Below are 19,954 nucleotides of genomic sequence, written 5' to 3' on the forward strand. Positions count from 1 at the left end.
CTCCACATCCACCAAGGCAGGCACAGACCTGCCACCAGCTCCAGGAATGGCTCTGCCTACTTGGAGCTTTCTTTTATTGCATGCTTGTTGGGGTGCTGCCAGGAGTCTCTGGTACCAGCAGCCCTGCTGGGTGGAAGCATCGCTCGTCCCCAGGTCCCTTTGGGATGCTGCCCCATATTGGGGAATTCTGGAGAAGCTTGTGCAAATTTTAAAGCTTGCATAGGCTTCATGTGGCTGTGCAGGGCCACAGCAAGGTGCTGGGCTCAGCCCTCGGATGCTGAGAACCATCTTATGGCTCTGGATGGTGGTCCTGGGGGACAGCAGGAGGTGTCCCCTGCACTTCCTATATCTCGGGGTGCAGGTGGTTCCCCAGGGTTCACACCAGGGACAGGAGGCTGTGACCATGATGAGCTCTTCTCCTTTTGGCATTCAGCATGCAGCCCAGATGGAGCAGAAGCAGAACGAGACGGAGAACAAGAAGGTGCACGGGGACGTGGTGAAATATGGCAGCGTCATACAGGTATGGGCGGCCCTGGGCTGTGCTGGTCGGTGGTTTGGTGGGAAAACACTCAGATCCAGCGACTGCAAGTTGGGCGGCTGCTGGGAAGGGGCTCACCGTGTCCCTGCTGGAGGTCCAGCCCTGGGATCTCACGCTGGTGGTTGCCTCCTCAGCTCCTGCACATGAAGAGCAACAAATACCTGACGGTGAACAAGCGGCTGCCAGCCCTGCTGGAGAAGAACGCCATGCGGGTGACGCTGGATGCCACCGGCAATGAAGGCTCCTGGCTCTTCATCCAACCCTTCTGGAAGCTGAGGAGCAACGGAGATAATGTGAGCGCAGGGCTGGAAATTCCCCCAAAGCAGATGAGTTCTTGGTGTTGGCCCTGACAGGGCTCACCTCCCTGTCGGGTGCCCATCTCATTCTCTGTGCCCTGTTCCCATTTTGCTTCCCAGGTAGTTGTGGGAGACAAAGTCATCCTGAACCCCGTGAATGCTGGGCAGCCGCTGCACGCCAGCAACTATGAGCTCGCTGATAATGCAGGCTGCAAGGAGGTACGGGGCTGCCTGCAAAGGGCCTGGCTTGGAGAACTTGCCTGCTTTTTCCTTTTCCCTTTTCTTCTTTCTTTTTCATTTCCCTCTCTGGGATCATGACCTCATTCTCTTGCTCCTTAGGTGAACTCGGTCAATTGTAACACCAGCTGGAAAATCAACCTCTTCATGCAGTTCCGTGACCACATGGAGGAAGTGTTGAAGGGGGTAAGGAAGGAGGGTTGGCCACCGGCCATGGGGACACCATGGGGTCAGAGGACCCCACGCTGGTCCCTTGTCAGGCAGGACATGCAAATAGCTGCTTGGCAGTGAGACAAGGGCAGCATGCCTCAAGGATCTTGATTTGCAGGAGAATTCATCACTTGGAGCACCTAACAGTGTGCTGGAATTGGGGATTTTAGTACCCACTGTCAGCAGGTACCCCAGAGGGCATCAGGTTTCCATCTGCCTTCTTGTATTAAGTTGTCTCTTGAGGACAATTTGAGGCACACATGGTGCCAGCAGTGTTTCTAGCCACAGGGACAGCTTTCAGCTGTTAAGCCATGCAGCAGGGCTGGCTGCTGCCTGGGAAAGGAATTTTCCCTGCAGAGCTATTGTTCAGGTCCTCCAGGAAGCAGCTGGATGGATATTGATTGTGAGGACCTTGAAGATCCCCATCCCCAGGCGCCTGCTTATCCCTGGCTTCCTCTGCATCCTCCTGCTGGGGCATGAATGCCATGACAGCATTGGTGAGCGGAGCCTCTGCCTGCTCCAGAGGTGCAAAGTGGGGAGTAGGAACAGAGAGAAGCAGTTTACACAAGTAAACAGAGTGATGGCATTGCAGAGTAAGGGTATCCCATGTCCCCACCACTCTGTACATGTGCAAGGTGCTTTCCCTCAATTCAGAGGGTATAGGATGGTAGAACTGCAAGAGCTGGCAATGCCCTGCAGCCAGGAGCTGCACCCTGCTCTGGGCCACGTGTGGGTGATCCCAGCCCCTTTGCAGGGCTGTGGGGCCAGAGGAGGAGCTGCACTGGCTTGCAGGAGGTGAACCACAGCCATGGGGCACGGAGCGAATGCTGCCTCTGTGTCCTCACTGTCACATCCCGGTGCCAGGGGGACGTGGTGAGGCTCTTCCACGCCGAGCAGGAGAAGTTCCTGACCTGTGATGAGTACAAGGGCAAGCTGCACGTCTTCCTGCGCACCACCCTGCGGCAGTCGGCCACCTCAGCCACCAGCTCCAATGCCCTCTGGGAGGTGGAGGTGAGTGGGGCTGAGGGATGTGGGGAGATTTCATAGTGCAGGCTGCCCCCCTCCAGCCCCTCCAGCTGTCTCGGGTCCGTACCCAAGTTTATTGACTTGTGGGCATTTTGAGGTAGGACGGATCTGTGTTGCTGGGGTGTTTGCTTGGGCAGCCCCACTCTGAACCCTCCTCTGCTCCTTCCAGGTGGTTCACCACGACCCGTGCCGAGGAGGGGCTGGGCACTGGAATGGCTTGTACCGCTTCAAGCACCTCGCCACGGGCAACTACCTGGCAGCAGAGGTAAGGGGGCAAGCAGAGAGGTGTAGAAAGATGCCCTGTCTTGAGAGGCTGCAAAAGCACCGTCCCTTAGAGCAGTGATGTCCTGTCTTGCCTTGTCCCCTCATGCCACGACATGGGGGCATTTGCAGGACAGCACCTGGCTCTGCTCCCATTTGCTTTTGCAGCATTCTGCCCCTGCAGGTAGAGATGCTGACACCGAGGCCATGAGCGATGTCGGAATTTGCCCATTTGTCCCCTCCAAAATCCCCTGCCCTGCAGTGCTACATGCACTGCCAACATCACTTCTCCCTCTGACCCTGGCACACAGAACTGGGATGTGGGGGGGTGGCTGGGATTTTCCTCTGTTTGCTCACCCTGGGCCAAGCTGTCCCAGCACAACCTTGTGAGATGGAAGCAGGAGATAACTCATCCGGTTGTGTTTAACTCTTCCTGACCAAGTTTTACCCTTCCTCATCCTCTGGTATCCTAGCCGGGATGTTAGGGGAGGCACGGACAAAATCTGAGCCTGGAAACACCATCTGCCAGGTGGTTTTTGCTCCCATTTAATTGTCTCAGTGCCTCCTGATAAAGATGCAAAGGGGTTTCTGCACTTAAAGAATGTGGTTTATATGACTGCTGCCAGGGGAGCAAGGCTGTGCCTGAGGGTGCTGGGTGCATCCCATGCCAAAGGTGTTCCAGCATTGCAAAAGATGACCAAAGGCAGTCACCCAGGGCCCCTTCTGCCACTGGCAGGTCTGCCTCCAAAATGGCTGCTGAACTGGTGTACTTTCAACCATAAGGCATGCAGGTGGCATCGGAGGAGGAAAGAAGATCTCCTCTCAGGCTGCTGCTGCCTGGCTTGCATTGCTCAGCGAGACCCCAGCCTGGGGCCTCAAGGGATTCCCAGCAGGAGCTCATCCTGCTGCAGTGCAGAGCCCCAGCTGTGAGCCAGGGCTCAGCCTCTCCCTCTCTTCTCTCATGGGGCTGGAGCACTCTGCACTGGGGATGGGTCCTGTCCTCCAGCCCCATCTGGGCAGGTTTCCTCTCCGCACTGTGATGAAGCAAGGCAGGAACAGGGCCTACACCCCACACTCGGGGCTTTGGAGGGGCCGAGGGGGAGGGCTGATAGCTGTCTTTCATCTCCCTCTTTAACTTTTCAGGAAAACCCAAGTTATAAAGGAGACGTGGCTGAGCCCAAAGCAGCGCCCACGGTGAGCTGTGTGCAGCCTCGCTAGCAGAAATGCTGCTGCCGCTGCCTGAAACCACGCTGCCTCTTAGATTCTGCCTGAAAACAGGGAAATGCTCCACAAGAGGGCCTGTGCTATGCTGCTGAGTCCTGCTTGGTGGCTGCCCCACCGCAGGGCTGCCCAGCAGAGCACCCCACATCCCGCACCGCAGAGTAGCATCCCCATGTCCCGCTTGCGAGGGGACCCCACCCACATCTGTTGGAGGGGTCCCAGTGCATGTTGGATCACCAGACCACGGGGGTGTGCAAGTGAAGCGCTGGTAGAAGAGTGATTTGGACTTGCAGGGGTTTTTTCTCATTGCCCTTAGTGAGGTTTGGAGAAGGGGTGGCCTCGTGCCGTGCTTGTGCTCTTGCAGCCCCTCCGTCTCTGCGCTGCAAGGCTCAGCCCAGCATCTGAGCAAAAGCTTCTGCCCTGAGCGTTGCTGCTGTGTGTCCTCCGATGCCATGTGTGCAGGGAGGCCGGGCTCAGTGGGGTGGTCACCCCACGCCTGGCTCAGAGCAGTTTCCCTGCTGCAGGGGGGGAGCAGCCGCTCCAGCCGCAGGAACACGGGGGAGAAGATCAAGTACCGGCTGGTGGCCGTGCCCCACGGGAACGACATCGCCTCCCTCTTCGAGCTGGACCCCACCACGCTGCAGAAGACAGATTCCTTTGTCCCACGGTACGTGAGCATGTGCCAGCATGGAGGGGTTGAAATAGAGAGGGAGGGTTGATCGTGTGCTGCGCTGGGGCCCAGTCTGCTCCCGGAGGGGCTTTGCTGGGTGCGCTCACCGAGGCGTGGTGCCGTTTGCAGGAACTCTTACGTGAGGCTTCGCCACCTCTGCACCAACACCTGGATCCAAAGCACCAATGTGCCCATTGACATTGACGAGGAAAGACCCATCCGCCTCATGGTGCGGCCCTGTGCCCTCCTTCCTTGCACAGATTTATCCCCCTGCTCCATCCTCCTTCCCTCCTGGCTTTACCCAGTGGCTCCCCTGGCTTCACCTGGGGACTGAGGTACCCTGATGGGCACCAAGTCCACAGCCTCCCCCAGTACCTCGAGCCCATCCTCCTCCTTTCAGGAGGGACAAACTGTGTTCCTGATGTCATCTCTGTGGTTGGCAGCTGATGGAGACACTCAGCGCAGCCCTACCTGTGTGACACTGCTTCTCTGTTCCTTCCCAGCTGGGCACGTGTCCCACCAAAGAAGACAAAGAAGCATTTGCCATTGTCTCTGTGCCTGTGTCTGAGATCCGGGACCTGGACTTTGCCAATGACGCGAGCTCAATGCTGGCCAACGTGGTGGAGAAGATGAACGAAGGTTTTCTTAGCCAGAACGACCGGAGGTAAAAAAAATAAAATAAAAGTCATTTTCCCGTGGAAATGGCCATGCCAGGGTCTTCCAGTGTTGCTGTGGGACGGGGCCCCTGGCTGGGTCTTGGTGCCAGTGCTGCTTTGCTTTCCTGCCTGCAACCCAAATCCACGCCTGCTTCTCCCAGGGGTCTGGCGAGGAAATCAGATAACACCACAGACCCACTCCGGCCCCTCCTTTGCTGCTAGAAAAATAAGCGAGGGGCTGGGAGATGGCCTCGTGATAGGGGCAGCCCAGTTAGTCACGGTGTTATTTTTAGGTGGGTGGGTTCTTGGTGTTTCCTGCACAAACAGAGATACTCTATGGGACGGAGAGAGCCGCTGCCGCCCTGCCAGCCCAGTGCTTTGCAGTGCTTGCTGTGATTGTGACTCAAGGGGCAGAAGACTTGCACACAAAACTCCAGCAGTGAATCACAAGCAGAAGCCTGTGGTGTTTAGCCTGGCACCTGACTCACAACAATAATTTCCTTAGGAAGCGCAGGGGCTGCAAAATCTCACGGTTGAGGGCAGCTGCGGGCCTTTCGCAGATGGGGAGGATCAACCAGCAGTGTCCTGAGCCCTGAGCTTTTTGGCCCTACACAATGTGCCAGCAGCATTGCAGGGAGCTGAGTGTGGGTGGGGTGTGCAAGTGGCTCCCCTGACTGGAGGGTCCCACCACCACGCTGTGCCCCTTTGCAGGTTTGTGATCCAGCTGCTGGAGGACTTGGTGTTTTTTGTCAGTGATGTCCCAAACAACGGCCAGAACGTGCTGGACATTGTGGTGACCAAACCCAACCGGGAAAGGCAGAAGCTCATGCGGGAGCAGAACATCCTGAAGCAGGTGAGTGGCCCTGGGGCTGTGCACCCAAGGAAGGCTGATGTCCTCAGAGGTCTGCTGCCCTGCCCTGAACCACAATAGAGACTGTATTTCCAAAAAAGCCCATGGAGGAAGTGGTACTGGTCTCCAGTTCACGCCCTTGAGTTCTGCCAAGCCATCTTGGGAGGCAGTGTGGAAGGCATGCAGCATTTATTTCTTTTGGACAGATCTTTGGGATCCTGAAAGCCCCCTTCAAGGATAAGGGTGGGGAAGGGCCCCTGGTGCGGCTGGAGGAGCTGTCGGACCAGAAGAATGCTCCCTACCAGTACATGTTCCGGCTGTGCTACCGTGTGCTCCGGCACTCCCAGGACGACTATCGCAAGAACCAGGTGGGTTGGGGGTGTCAACAAGAGCCCCCCTCCCACCTATGTGTTGCACAGCTCCAGGGAGCTGAAGAGGTCTTGTTGGGGCGGAGAGGGCATGGACAGATCCTGATGTACAGCTTTGAGTGCTCACCGCTCCTCTGCTCACTCCAGGAGCACATAGCCAAGCAGTTCGGCATGATGCAGTCCCAGATTGGCTACGACATCCTGGCCGAGGACACCATCACAGCCCTGCTGCACAACAACCGCAAGCTGCTGGAGAAGCACATCACCAAGACCGAGGTGGAGACCTTCGTCAGCCTGGTGCGCAAGAACCGTGAGCCACGGTGCGTGTCCTGCGCCCCAGCCCAGAGGGCTTTGTGCAGCATGGTGGTGGGGTGTGCTGCAGCAGGCTGGAAGTGGACCCCCCCCTTTCACAGCAAGCTGTCTCTGCCTTGCTCTCATTCCCAGGTTTTTGGACTACCTCTCAGACCTGTGCGTGTCCAACCACATTGCCATCCCCGTCACCCAGGAGCTGATCTGCAAGTGTGTGCTGGACCCGAAGAACAGTGACATCCTCATCAAAACAGAGTGAGTAGCCCAGCAGAGAGGTTTCCTTGTCTGAGTGCTTGCCCCTGCCTGCTGCCAGTTCTCACAGTGGCCCCATAAATCCCATAGTACCCCCGTCACCTCTTGAGATGCTGCATCCATAGGAACACCTCCAGATTTACTCCTTTCCCACCGCAGGCTGAGGCCGGTGAAGGAGATGTCCCAGACCCACGAGTACCTGAGCATCGAGTACTCAGAGGAGGAGGTCTGGCTCACCTGGACAGACAAAAATAACGACCACCATGAGAAAAGCATCCGGCAGCTGGCGCAGGAGGCCCGGGCTGGCAACGCCCATGATGAGAATGTCCTCAGCTACTACAGGTGGCAATCCCATGGTATCTTCTCCCCAGACAGGGTGAGGACATAAGGGTTGCGTAGCCTCACTCTCTCCTCCTCGTCCCCATGCAGGTACCAGCTGAAGCTCTTTGCTCGCATGTGTCTGGACCGCCAGTACTTGGCCATCAAGGAGATCTCCCAGCAGCTGGGTGTGGACCTGATCTTCCTCTGCATGGCAGATGAAATGCTGCCCTTCGATCTCCGAGCGTCCTTCTGCCACCTCATGCTGCACGTGCACGTGGACAGGGACCCTCAGGAGCTGGTGATGCCCGTGAAGTTTGCACGGCTCTGGACTGAGATCCCCACCGCCATCACTATCAAAGAGTGAGACACGCCGGGTCTCGCTGCAGCTTTGAGGGATATGGGATGGCAGGTGCCATCCTCTGTAGGGACTGGATAGGCACCAGCAGGGACTGGGAGGGGGGCACCTTCCCGACTGCTCGCTGCCCTGTGCTCATCCTGCTGTCTCCCCACGCAGCTACGACTCCAACCTCAACGCCTCACGTGACGACAAGAAAAACAAGTTTGCCAGCACCATGGAGTTTGTGGAGGACTACCTCAACAACGTGGTGAGCGAGGCAGTGCCCTTTGCCAACGAGGAGAAGAACAAGCTCACCTTCGAGGTGCGAGAGCTGCTGGTGTCACGGCGTGTTGTGGGATGTGGCGTTGGCCGTGGAGGCCATCGGCCTCATCCAGACCTTGTGGCTGCCTCTGTGACATCCCATGTTTGTTCCTCCTGCTCGTCCCTGAGCACAGCAAGGTCTGGAGTTGCCTTGTCCTTCCCCAGGTCGTCAGCCTTGCCCACAACCTCATCTACTTTGGCTTCTACAGCTTCAGTGAGCTGCTGCGCCTGACGCGCACGCTGTTGGGCATCATCGACTGTGTCCAAAACCCCCAGCTGATGATGCAGGCGGTCTACAGTGATGAGGTGACAGGTGAGTCTGTGCTCTGTAGGCAGGCATGGTTCCAGGGCAAATTGGTTTCTGCCCAGTGCTATCCAGTTTGGGCTGCAGGAAAACAAGCCACCCATTTGATCACATGGAAACTTGGGCTGGGGCTGAAATGAGTCTTTGTCACCCATTGGCAAGTCCTGTCAAGCCCTTGGCCATGGCTGAGAAGAAGCGAGTCCTTCCTGCTCATTTTCTGGTTAACATCCATAGTGTTTTCCAGTCTAAGTGGGTCTTTCTGTTGGTCCTCTCCCTCCTCTCTTTCTGTCTGCCTTAACTCTACAGGGAAGAATGTGAGGAGGTCAATCCAGGGCGTTGGACAGATGATGTCCACGATGGTGCTCAGCAGGAAACAGTCTATCTTCAGCCCTCCGAGCCTCAGTGCTGGCTCTGCCCCAGAGCCCGTGGACAGGGGGAGGAGCGTCGAAAATGAGAACATTGTGGTGATGGAGACCAAGCTGAAGATCCTGGAGATCTTGCAGGTGGGAGGAGAAGCATCATGAAGTTGCAAGGGGATCAGGGAGACATGGTTTTCTGATGCAAAGAAGCAGGTGACGTGATCAGAGGACTCACTTTTGCTTTCTTCTCTCTCTGCTTCTGCCAGTTCATCCTGAATGTGCGGCTGGACTACAGGATTTCCTACCTGCTTTCTGTCTTCAAGAAAGAATTTGTGGAAGTCTACCCCATGCAGGACAGTGCGGCTGACGGGACGGCTCCAGCCTTTGACTCCACAAGTAACTCTTCCCTTCGCTCCTGGCACAGCCAGGGACATGGAGGGGGTAGCTCCAGCAGCAATCCATACACTGGCAGGGAATTGGGGGATTGAAGTTTGTGCAGGGTGGATGAGGGGTCTCGTGTCCATCATGGGTGCTTGGACCGTGGTCTGCAGGGAGCTGGGCTGGCTCCTGCAGGAATTCTGTTGGTGCACGGGGGGTCACGTTGGTGTCCCCATTTATCTCCCTTTCCTCTCCCTTCAGCTGCAGCAATGAACTTGGACCGGATCGGCGAGCATGCAGAGGCCATGTTTGGTGTGGGGTGAGTCCCTGCCCCTGGTGTACAGTTAGCCTGGCTGGAGGGCTCTTCCCTCTCCTGCCCATACTTGCTGCTGGGGCTCAGAGCTGCAGGTGATGAGGAAGATGAAACTCTGAAGGCCCATGCAGCTGTCCCATCTGTCCTGAGAGGTGACAGAGTGCATGCCAGCTCCCACGTGGCTGCTAACACAAGCACTTTTGTCCTGGCTCCAGGAAGACGAGCAGCATGCTGGAGGTGGATGACGAAGGAGGGAGGATGTTCCTGCGGGTGCTGATCCACCTGACAATGCACGACTACCCACCACTCATCTCCGGCTCCTTGCAGCTCCTCTTCAAACATTTCAGCCAGAGGCAGGAGGTCTTGCACACCTTCAAGCAGGTAACCCTGGAGAGGCTGCATCTGATGGCCCCTTTGGAGGACATCTGGGTGAGGAGGGGAGTGGGGCTCATTCTGCAAGCAGCTGCACAGGGAAGTCCCTGCGAATGTCACTGCAGGTTCAGCTCCTGATCTCAGCCCAGGATGTGGAGAACTACAAGGTGATCAAGTCAGAGCTGGACAAACTGCGCACCATGGTGGAGAAATCGGAGCTGTGGGTGGACAAGAAAGGCAGCGTCAAAGGAGACAGCAATGTGGATGGGAACAAGAAGGAGAAGAAAGAGGTGAGAGCTGTGAGCAATATGTGGAACCAGGGTGGGTGAGGAGCTGGGGACAGACCTCTCGATGGAGCATGCATGAAGAGGAGGGCAGAGAGGGTCCTGTCACTCTCCAGGCTTTGGGGAGGTATGGTGGGACCCTGAAGCCATTTCTGTCCCTTGCAGCACACTGCTGATGAAGAGGTCATTGCTCCAGGAGAGAAGAGCAGCGAGAACTATCAGATAGTCAAGGGGGTAAGAAAGACCACAAGCTAACCCCAGGGCTGGCTGGTGCACCAGTGAGAAGGGAGAGAGGGAAACTGAGGGGAACTTCAGATCTCCTCAGCGGTTCAGTAGAAATGAATCCAAGCCAGGGCTCATTCCTGCCAGCTCAGCACACAAGGAGCCCATTAAGTCCCTGGGTTTGCAAATGAGACTCACCCTGGTGACAGTGGAGGGTAGGGGGTTGGTGATGAGTACAAACACTCTCTGCTTTGCACTTTAAGAAAGATTTCCAAGTGGAATGCTATGATCTGTGAGCGATACGCAAAGCTGGGCTTGAAGGAACCATCTGGGCTTATGATGGGCACATCTGGGTTTCAAGCAGGTCCCCAGGGCTGGTGGCCTGGGGCTCTCAGGCTCAGTTCCCCTTTGGCCAAGTCCTTCTGTCCCCAGATCCTGGAGCGGCTGAATAAGATGTGCGGAGTTGGAGAGCAAGTGCGCAAGAAGCAGCAGCGCCTGCTGAAGAACATGGATGCCCACAAAGTGATGCTGGATCTGCTGCAGATCCCTTATGAGAAGGTGGGGGGACAGAAGCCAGCTGGTTTCAAAGTGCATGGAGCAAGGGGTGGGAACATGGGGACATCCTGCATAGCTGGGTCCTGCTCTCCGTTTATTACCAACCCCAAGTGTTTGTCCTCTCTGCCCTTCTTCAGGGTGATGCCAAGATGATGGAGATCCTCAAGTTCACCCATCAGTTCCTGCAGAAGTTTTGTGCTGGCAATCAGGAAAACCAGGCTCTGCTGCACAAACACCTCAACCTGTTCCTGACCCCGGGGGTAAGGAGAGGAGACCGAAGGACTTTAGTATCAGTCCTGGGATTGAGAGCAGGAGATAGAAAAACCAGAAGAAGACACGCAGAGGAGGCAGGACCAGGACAGGAGGGGAGGCTGTGCCTCGCAGCCCCTAGCCTCACTCTGTCTCCCTGGTCCCACAGCTCCTGGAGGCTGAGACAATGCAGCACATCTTCCTCAACAACTACCAGCTCTGCTCAGAGATCAACGAGACGGTGCCACAGCACTTCATCCACTGCGTGGCCACCCACGGCCGCCATGTGCAGTACCTGGACTTCCTGCACACCATCATCAAGGCCGAGGGCAAGTACGTCAAGAAGTGTCAGGACATGATCATGACCGAGGTGAGCACCTCTTCTCCTGCCATGGGTTGTAAGCACAGGGCTCCTGGGAGGAGCGTGGTTCTTTTCTCCTTTGGGCACTAGTCTTCCCAACCACATGTTGGTTTCTCCCTGGAGTTGGAAGAAATACCTCTAAGAGATGCAAGGTCTGAGAGCCAATAAACACTTTGGCATCCTACAGGTTGTGATTTTTGATTGCACTGCAAACACCTGATTTTCCCCACGAATACACAACCCTTTTACCTCACCCTGGGTGCTCCATCTCATCGCCCCAGTGCAGAAGATGTCATGGTGAGTTTTTTCATCCTTCTCTGGAGCAGTGACTGGTGACTCTTCCCAACAGCTCACCAATGCTGGGGACGACGTGGTTGTTTTCTACAATGACAAGGCATCGCTGGCCACCTTGCTGGAGATGATGACTGCAGCCAGGGATGGGGTGGAGGAGAACAGCCCGCTGATGTACCACATCTCATTGGTGGACCTCCTGGCTGCGTGTGCTGAGGGCAAGAACGTCTACACTGAGATCAAGTGTACATCCCTGCTGCCCTTGGAGGACGTGGTGAGGGTGGTGACCCATGAGGACTGCATCACGGAGGTATGGGCTGCCCAGTGAGGAGGGTGTTGGTGGCTTTGTTCTGTTTTCTATTCCTCTGATGGTGCCTGCATCCCACTCCCTCCCTCCCTGGCAGGTGAAGATGGCCTATGTGAACTTTGTCAATCACTGTTACGTGGACACAGAGGTGGAGATGAAAGAGATCTACACCAGCAACCACATCTGGACTCTCTTTGAGAACTTCACCCTGGACATGGCCCAGGTGCGTGGGTCAGGCTGGGAAGGAGGGACACAGCAGCAATGGCTGCTGTGCTCTATGGGGAGAGCTTGGTGTCACCAAAGCCCCTTGACAAACAAGGGGCATGGGCACGACAGAGGCTTCTTCAGCCACACTATGGGCAGCACTCTGGCATAGACCCAGAAGCTGTGTCACCACCCATGCCCCCAGCTCAGCAAGGTGCCAGCAGTGTCCAGCTGTGCTTGTTCACCTGGTTCCGATGCCGTCAGCATCCTCCCTTCTCTTCACAGATGTGCAAAAAGCGAGAGAAGCGCCTGCCAGACCCCACTCTGGAGAAGTACGTGCTGACAGTGGTGCTGGACACCATCAATGCATTCTTCAGCTCTCCCTTCTCAGAGAACAGCACCTCACTGCAGGTAACGGGGTGTTGCATAGCCAGGCCATGCATGGAGTGAGCAGAGGGCTCACCCTTTGGGAAAAGGACTCTGCGAGCACCTTGTACTGATACAGAGCTGCCCATTCTCTCCTTCAGACCCACCAGACCATTGTGGTGCAGCTTCTCCAGTCCACCATGAGGCTGCTGGAGTGTCCCTGGCTGCAGCAGCAGCACAAGAGCTCAGTGGAGGCCTGCATCCGAACGCTGGCGATGGTCGGTAAGGAGCTGTGCTGGAGGGATGCCCTGCTCCCTGCCTGCTAGAGGGATGCAGCTGTTCCAACTGCTTCTGCTCCAGCAGCAGGCAACAGCCATCATTCCTACTGCAGCCATGGCAGGATGCCCTGGGGAGACTGTCTGCTGGGAGCAGGGAGCTTTGGCTCTGGGATGTGCCTTTTGAGCTCTGTGTTTTGTGTCTGGTGTGGCCAGAGGAGAGCTGAAGCTTGGGCTTGGTTGGGGAATTCCTGGTGTGTCCTTGCTGGTGCAGAGCCCAGAAAGAATGTGGCAGCTTTCTCTCGCCAAGACTTTGCCCTCAGCCTGCCTGCAGCTGCCTGACTCAGGACAAGGGTTGTTAGCACTGAGTCACCATGTGGAAAGCATTGCTTAGATGCTGGGTGGAGACACTGGCCGGAGATGTAGGATTCCCCTTTGTAATTGCAGCCTCTCTGCACTGGGCTTTTCCAACTGAAAACCAGAGGCGGTGCCTCTTCCCACCCCGTGCTGGGCAGTGGAGGCTGTAGGCAATGGGTGCTGCACTGGGGAGTGGAGGGTGGAAGTAGCACAGGTGCCACCAGTCTGGAGGGCTTTTCTCTTGTATTTTATTCATATCTTCTTTACTGCAAATGAAGAGCAGGTGAAAGGGTGCCCAGCCTGGGGCTGTGTGGTAGCCGATGTGGCAGCTGATGATTCATGGCTGTCCCCAAACCCTTCCCCCTGTCCTGCAGCCAAGAGCCGCTCCATCGCGCTGCCCATGGACCTGGATGCCCACGTCAGCTCCCTGCTCAACAGCAGCTCCACCAGCACCGTGCAGAGGAACACGTCCAGCTACAAGACGGCCACGCGGACCTTCCCCCGCGTCTCCACCACCCCCAACCAGTGGGATTACAAGAACATCATAGAGAAGCTGCAGGTATGGGGATGCGTGGTAGCAGGAAGGTGTGGGCATTGCAAAGTCCCTGTCGTGCGCCGACCTAAAGGTGTGCACTGCGGTTTGTAGGACATCATTAATGCCTTGGAGGACCGCCTGAAACCGCTTGTGGAGGCTGAGCTCTCTGTGCTGGTGGATGTCCTCCACCGGCCAGAGCTGCTCTTCATGGAGGGCACGGAGGCGTATCAGCGATGCGAGAGTGGAGGTTTCCTGTCCAAGTGAGGATGTTTTGCAGTTGCTGTGGGGTTTTTGTGATGGGTTGGGGACCTGCATCCTCTGTGGGTTGTGCATCCTGATGTGCATCTGCAGAGTGGAGGGGCGGTGGGATGGTGCCCCTGGGGACCTCCTTGTCCTCTTGGCTGCGTGGTGGTGACTCTGCTGTGCATGGCCAGGTTGGTGCAGCACACCAAGGACCTGATGGAGACGGAGGAGAAGCTGTGCATAAAGGTGTTACGGACGCTGCAGCAGATGCTGGTGAAGAGGAACAAGTATGGTGAGAGGGTGAGCATCGCGGCCCTATGGCACATCCACATCCCCAGCTCCACTGCTCAGCTGGCAGCTTCCTGCCCACTGCAGTTCTGTTCCAACGCTGTCACTGGGAGCCTTGTGACGTTTATTTGTCTTGGCAGGGCAACCTGCTGCGGAAAATGCTCCTGAACAATTACCTGCAGAACAAGAAGTCCAGCTCCAAAGGGGAAATCGTGGATGCTGCTGGGGGAGGTGAGTGCCCCTCTCCTGCACCTTCCATGTCTTACTGTGCTGCTCGTGCACGCCTTGAATGCCTGGTTCCAAACCATGGTAGGATCACACCCGTGTATGATCTCTGTGCTCCCACCTCCATGGGAGACAGAAGAAAGGATGGGCCTGGTAGTGAGTTGGCTGTGTTTATTTTCCTTCATCACTGCAGCATCACATCCATCTGTGTCCTCTCCTGCAGGCCAGGACCAGGACTGGTCTGCTATTGCTGCTGTCCAGTGCCGGCTGGACCGAGAAGGAGCCACCAAGCTGGTGGCTGACCTCATCATGAACACCAAGAACGAGAAGATCTTCCAGGAGAGCATCCTGCTTGCCATTCGGCTGCTGGATGGGGGCAACACTGAGATCCAGGTGCCTGTGGTGGCCATGAGTCCATGGGATGGTTTATGTGTGCATTGTGAAGCACATATGGGGACATATGCAGTATGGGGAGGACGGGTGCAGAGCAGTCCCTGGTCCCTGGTTGGCCTCTGGATAGCAGACTTTGCCAACATTTGGACTGCATATGTTTGCTCACCATCTGGGGGAGGAACTACAGACATTTCTCTGTTTTGGAGTTTTCCAGCTTGGTGACTGGCTAAAGCTCAGCGCTGGATGCTGAAAGGGGCAGGTTGTTGCTGACTGTTTCTGGAGTAATGCTGATGCCCTCTGCTGGGTATCACAAAAATGACTCAGAGTTGCAGCTCTCTGTTGATAACTTGTAGGTTATCTTGAATCCTTTATCATAGGGAAGCCAATAATGTGCAAAAACCTGTGGGGTTCCAAGATTGCAGCTGCTGTAACTGCTGCTTGCTCTGTCCCTAGCCCTGCTGTGGGTAAAGGAGAAGAATAGGCACAGGGCATGCTACACCCCTGTAAATCCAAAAGATTGCAACGCCAAAGGCATAGAAAGTAAAAGATTTAGGGAGAGGCTGGTAGTTGCTTGGTTACTTTCCTGGTAGGCTATCCCAAGGTCTGAAGTGCCACAGGCTACCAAACCAGAGGGGCGGGCTGGGGTGGAGACTCCAACTGTGCTTCCTCCACCCAGAAATCCTTTTACAACCTGATGACGAGCGACAAGAAGTCCGAGAAGTTCTTCAAAGTTTTACACGACCGGATGAAGAAGGCTCAGCAAGAGACCAAGTCGACGGTGTCTGTGAACATGAGTGATATTGGGAACAAACCTCGTGAGGACAAGGACGAGCCTGACCCTGGCACCAAAGGTATGGGGCCGTGTCCTCCCAGCAAGGCCAATGCCTGCCTCGTTGGACAGCCTGATGCTAATGGGGTTGGCTTGCCCCTAGGACGAGGAGAGACCTTCATGATGCCTGGCACCCCCTCCCGATACCCGCTGGCCTTAGGGTTTCGGAAGGGCCACGACGCCGGGGAGCAGGGGCAGAACAATGAGATGGGGGTGACGGTCCTGATTATGGAGCCTATCCTGCGATTCCTCCAACTGCTGTGTGAGAACCACAACCGAGACCTTCAGGTTGGTGCTGGGGGCTGCTAGGGGCTGGGGCAGAAGCCATACGGCTGGGGTGCAGGTTGGATGGGTTCTGCCTCCATTGGGTCCAAACAGGCACTGGCCACTCTGTGCCTCAGCTTCCTATGGATATAACCACCATTCCCTCTGCTCGGTATGCTGGAAGGAGCCAATCGGGGCACTCCTGTGTCCATGGGAGCAGGTGCTGCCCTTGAAGGGTCTGCACACACTATAGGAACGGCCCTGGGCCTGATTCTCCATCTCTGGAGGGGATGCTGGAAAGGGGGGTCAGGACCTGCTTCAGGCTCATAACTGCAGGCTTTGCACAACAGAATTTCCTGCGGTGCCAAAACAACAAGACCAACTACAACCTGGTGTGTGAGACACTGCAGTTCCTTGACATCATGTGTGGCAGCACCACGGGTGGGCTGGGGCTGCTGGGCCTCTACATCAACGAGTACAACGTGGCCCTCATCACCCAGACCCTGGAGACCCTGACTGAGTACTGCCAAGGGCCCTGCCATGAGAACCAGGTCTGTGGTGTTGTTGTGGGTCTGCATTGTTCCTGCAGCATTTCACCATCCATTGGGGTACCCAAGGGGGGTTTTGGGGGGAGTGCAAGGACAGCAGCAGGGATAAGGCCAGTTTTGGGATTCGGAGCATGAAGGAGAGCAGAGCGTGGGGAGAAGGGGTACGATGGTGCACAGGGATGGTGCATGGGTTTTCAGTGACTGCTGGGCAGTATAACATTGCATATAATGCTTAAATAATGCTATGATGGAAACAGTGTCATTGCTGGAGAGAGAAGGGGTTTAGGGCTCCTGGTTCAGTGCTGTAGGCAAGGCACCATTTTGGAGCTGGGCTGTGTTGGATGGTGAAGCTGGGAAGGATGGCAGCGTCCATGGGACAAAGCATTGCATTGTTTCCCTAGAGCTGCATCGTGACCCATGAGTCCAATGGGATTGACATCATCACAGCCCTCATCCTCAACGACATCAGTCCCCTCTGCAAGTACCGGATGGACCTGGTCCTGCAGCTGAAGGTGGGCAGAGCCTGGGGCTGGGGTGGGTGGCACATGTATGAGCCTGCTTGCTGGGCTGAGCTGTGGAGTGAGGCAGGCACTGGGCATGCATCAGGTCTTACATACATGAGCTGGGATAGGGCTGATGCATCCCCACCACAGAAGGTTTGGATGCCTTTAGCACAGGGGCATTTATGACCGACTGCAGTGCAAGGGATTTCTGCCCATCCTGAGGTCCTGGGCAGAGCAATGCATAGCTCCTCTCATCAAGGACTTCTCCCCACCAGGACAACGCCTCCAAGCTCCTCTTGGCCCTCATGGAGAGCAGGCACGACAGTGAGAACGCCGAGCGGATCCTCATCAGCCTCCGCCCACAGGAACTGGTAAGGGCTGAGCAGGGTGGAAGGGTGAAGGACCCCCGTGAACTTGCTGCTGGACCTCTGCACTTTCAGGTCCTGGCGGAGTTTCAACCCAAACCCACGTTGGCTGCTGCCCTACCAGCAGTCACACACTGTTCTGCACCAGCATCCCTCCTGAGGAGGAAAACAGGGTGAGGGGACCAGGACAAGCTCACCCACCCTCTGCTGCCTTCCAGGTCGACGTGATTAAGAAGGCCTATCTGCAGGAGGAAGAGTGTGAAAACGCCGAGGTCTCCCCTCGGGAAGTTGGCCACAACATTTATATACTGGCACTGCAGGTACTGATGCTGCAATCTGCTGTGACAGCAGTGACCCACCAGGCTGGGCTCCCACTCATCCATTTGCACATCTTATTTATCTACATTTCCTCCAGCCAGGCTGGGAGATGTGCTTTTTGCCTTCCGTGAAAACCTGGCATTGTGGCTTATTGGCCTTCCCACTCCAGTGCTGCAAAGGCTGCTCCATCCCATGCTAATGCAGCTCTTGTTGTTCCTTTCCAGCTGTCCCGACACAACAAGTCTCTGCAGCAGCTCCTGAAGCCGGTGAAGCGAATCCAGGAGGAAGAGGAGGAGGGCATCTCATCCATGGTACAGAAAGTCCTCGGGCATGGAGGCTGCCCCGCTGCTCATCAGCCAAGATTTGGTGGCTTTTGGTATTCCCAGGGTGAACTGGAGAAATAGAGGTTTATAAATGCCCGTGTAGCCAAATCAGCAAGCCCAATGGCACGTGCATCTGTTTAACTCAGCTGTGTTTGTACAGCTCCCTGGGGAAGGCTCAGCACTAGCTGACATCCTGTGTGCTTCAGGGACGGGCTGTGCCTTGCCAGGTTTTCCCCTGCTCCCCTTCTTCTGCCCTTCCCTTCAGAAAAGGAAGGGCTGAGTCCCTCTGCTGCCATTTCTTCCTACTGTACCTCAGCTCCTGAACAAGATTCAGCAGTAATATGATTTCCCTGGGGTTTAGGAGCATTGATTTGTAATTTGTGGATTAGCAGCTTTTGGATGTAATTATTGCAGGGAATCGAATGTCTGTCACCTCAGGGAGCACTCTTACCCCTTTGGGAAGCTTTAATTCATTTGCTTTCTCCTGAAACCTCATCAGGTTCGGTACAATTTGAGGAACGATGTTGTCAGTGCAGTTAGACTCGAACCCCCCCGGCTGTCCCTGCTCTCACCCTCTCTCCTCTCCCAGCTCAGCCTCAATAACAAGCAGCTGACGCAGATGCTGAAGTCGACGGCCCCAGTCCAGGAGGAGGAGGAGGACCCGCTGGCGTACTACGAGAAGCACACGTCCCAGATTGAGGCAAGACCTGTTTGGGTTGCTAGTACACACAGCTGATGGATCCCACGTGTGCTCTGGCTGCCTCGTGCCCCGTTATTCTGCACCAGGAACCTTCCCAGCCTGCTGCCCATAGGAAGCAGCTGCAAAGAGCAGGAGACATTAGCAGAGCCCATAGGGAGATGGGGGTACGCATGGACCCCCCCAGGCCCTTCCTCCCTCTCCCCAGAGCAGATGGGATGCAGGCAGTGGGGCAGCCCAGTCCTTGGTTGCTCCTCCCAGCGTAGCCATGCAAGTTTGCTGGGTTGAGTCGTACGTAGCATTAGATGAGTGGTGTGATATTTGGATTTGGAGAGGTATGGCTGGGTGTAGAAAAGCAGGAAGCCCAGCATGATACAGGCAGGATGTAAAGGCACCTTCCTTCTGCAGATTGTGCGCCTGGACCGCAGCATGGAGCAGATAATCTTCCCAGTGCCTGGCATCTGCGAGTTCCTCACCAAGGAGACCAAGTACCGACTCTTCACCACGACGGAGCAGGACGAGCAGGGCAGCAAAGTCAGTGATTTCTTCGACCAGTCGTCCTTCCTCCACAATGAGATGGAATGGCAGAAGAAACTGCGCAGTAAGAGCGAGCCAGACCTTCTCTTTGTAGCAGAGCAGCTGTGAGCTGGGGGGCAGCCGTGCTTTGAGGGGGCTGTGACCCCCCGTGGCAGACTGGAGATCTCCTTGTGCCCCTGGGAGGTGTATTTCCTCCACACCTGTTAGTGTAATTCCTCATAGCCTGAGAGCATCTTCCAACACATTCCACACCTGCAGCTGTGCTCACCTAGAGAGCCCTCTCTTTGTTTGCTTTCAATTGGCTTCTCCCAAGCCAGCATCTAGCAGCTACATTTTTGTTGATAAAGGTGCTTTCTTTGCACGATGTGGATCTCCTTAGATGCTTTCAGGGCTGCACCAGGACGGACTTCCTGGCTTAAAATAACAGCAGCTCAGTCAACAGTAAGAAGGCACACTATAAATACCGTGCTGTGGCTCAGAGGTAGCATGGCAGCACTGAAAACACTTGCAGATCCAGTCAAAACTATCTTAGGAATTCAGCAGGAAACAAGTTTCCAGTATGGATGGGAAATTGCTGGCTGTGTCTCCTCTGGGACAGAGAATCAGGTTGCAAACACAAAGGCACTGTTGTTTGGAAAGGCGTGAGGATATAAGATGTGGGAGACAGGGAGGAAGGTGCAGTGATGAGTGAAGCCAATCTGATTCCAAGGTGCCAAGGGAGGTCAAAGGGCCCAGAAAGCACAAAATGTGAGCAGAGACATTTTGAACTTGTGTTCCTGTTACAAGAGATGAGAAGGAAGCTTTTATCAATGGCGT

General features: G+C 55.8%; 1 protein-coding gene across 1 annotated transcript in view; it reads left to right on the top strand.

Moving 5' to 3' along the window:
* ITPR3 (inositol 1,4,5-trisphosphate receptor type 3) overlaps positions 1–19,954 on the top strand; it is a gene marked incomplete at both ends in the record, with an annotated part of 36,883 nt that overhangs the window by 11,228 nt on the left and 5,701 nt on the right. Inside the window, 45 exons of the mRNA XM_079546492.1 lie at positions 434–520; positions 673–831; positions 955–1,053; positions 1,174–1,257; positions 2,146–2,292; positions 2,477–2,572; positions 3,712–3,762; positions 4,314–4,456; positions 4,589–4,688; positions 4,963–5,123; positions 5,827–5,968; positions 6,172–6,333; positions 6,481–6,653; positions 6,778–6,897; positions 7,054–7,236; positions 7,324–7,575; positions 7,730–7,874; positions 8,039–8,186; positions 8,484–8,680; positions 8,803–8,932; positions 9,176–9,233; positions 9,443–9,608; positions 9,725–9,889; positions 10,049–10,117; positions 10,538–10,663; positions 10,798–10,920; positions 11,079–11,279; positions 11,620–11,871; positions 11,966–12,091; positions 12,358–12,483; positions 12,600–12,720; positions 13,445–13,629; positions 13,717–13,865; positions 14,040–14,148; positions 14,277–14,367; positions 14,585–14,754; positions 15,431–15,605; positions 15,687–15,871; positions 16,198–16,398; positions 16,797–16,907; positions 17,174–17,269; positions 17,482–17,583; positions 17,806–17,892; positions 18,494–18,604; positions 19,010–19,202. Coding sequence (XP_079402618.1) covers positions 434–520; positions 673–831; positions 955–1,053; positions 1,174–1,257; positions 2,146–2,292; positions 2,477–2,572; positions 3,712–3,762; positions 4,314–4,456; positions 4,589–4,688; positions 4,963–5,123; positions 5,827–5,968; positions 6,172–6,333; positions 6,481–6,653; positions 6,778–6,897; positions 7,054–7,236; positions 7,324–7,575; positions 7,730–7,874; positions 8,039–8,186; positions 8,484–8,680; positions 8,803–8,932; positions 9,176–9,233; positions 9,443–9,608; positions 9,725–9,889; positions 10,049–10,117; positions 10,538–10,663; positions 10,798–10,920; positions 11,079–11,279; positions 11,620–11,871; positions 11,966–12,091; positions 12,358–12,483; positions 12,600–12,720; positions 13,445–13,629; positions 13,717–13,865; positions 14,040–14,148; positions 14,277–14,367; positions 14,585–14,754; positions 15,431–15,605; positions 15,687–15,871; positions 16,198–16,398; positions 16,797–16,907; positions 17,174–17,269; positions 17,482–17,583; positions 17,806–17,892; positions 18,494–18,604; positions 19,010–19,202 — 6,277 coding nt within the window. The remainder of the gene's footprint in view (positions 1–433; positions 521–672; positions 832–954; positions 1,054–1,173; positions 1,258–2,145; positions 2,293–2,476; positions 2,573–3,711; positions 3,763–4,313; positions 4,457–4,588; positions 4,689–4,962; positions 5,124–5,826; positions 5,969–6,171; positions 6,334–6,480; positions 6,654–6,777; positions 6,898–7,053; positions 7,237–7,323; positions 7,576–7,729; positions 7,875–8,038; positions 8,187–8,483; positions 8,681–8,802; positions 8,933–9,175; positions 9,234–9,442; positions 9,609–9,724; positions 9,890–10,048; positions 10,118–10,537; positions 10,664–10,797; positions 10,921–11,078; positions 11,280–11,619; positions 11,872–11,965; positions 12,092–12,357; positions 12,484–12,599; positions 12,721–13,444; positions 13,630–13,716; positions 13,866–14,039; positions 14,149–14,276; positions 14,368–14,584; positions 14,755–15,430; positions 15,606–15,686; positions 15,872–16,197; positions 16,399–16,796; positions 16,908–17,173; positions 17,270–17,481; positions 17,584–17,805; positions 17,893–18,493; positions 18,605–19,009; positions 19,203–19,954) is intronic.

Source organism: Tetrao urogallus (genome assembly GCF_951394365.1).
Source record: "Tetrao urogallus genome assembly, chromosome: 24".
Lineage (NCBI taxonomy): Eukaryota > Metazoa > Chordata > Aves > Galliformes > Phasianidae > Tetrao > Tetrao urogallus.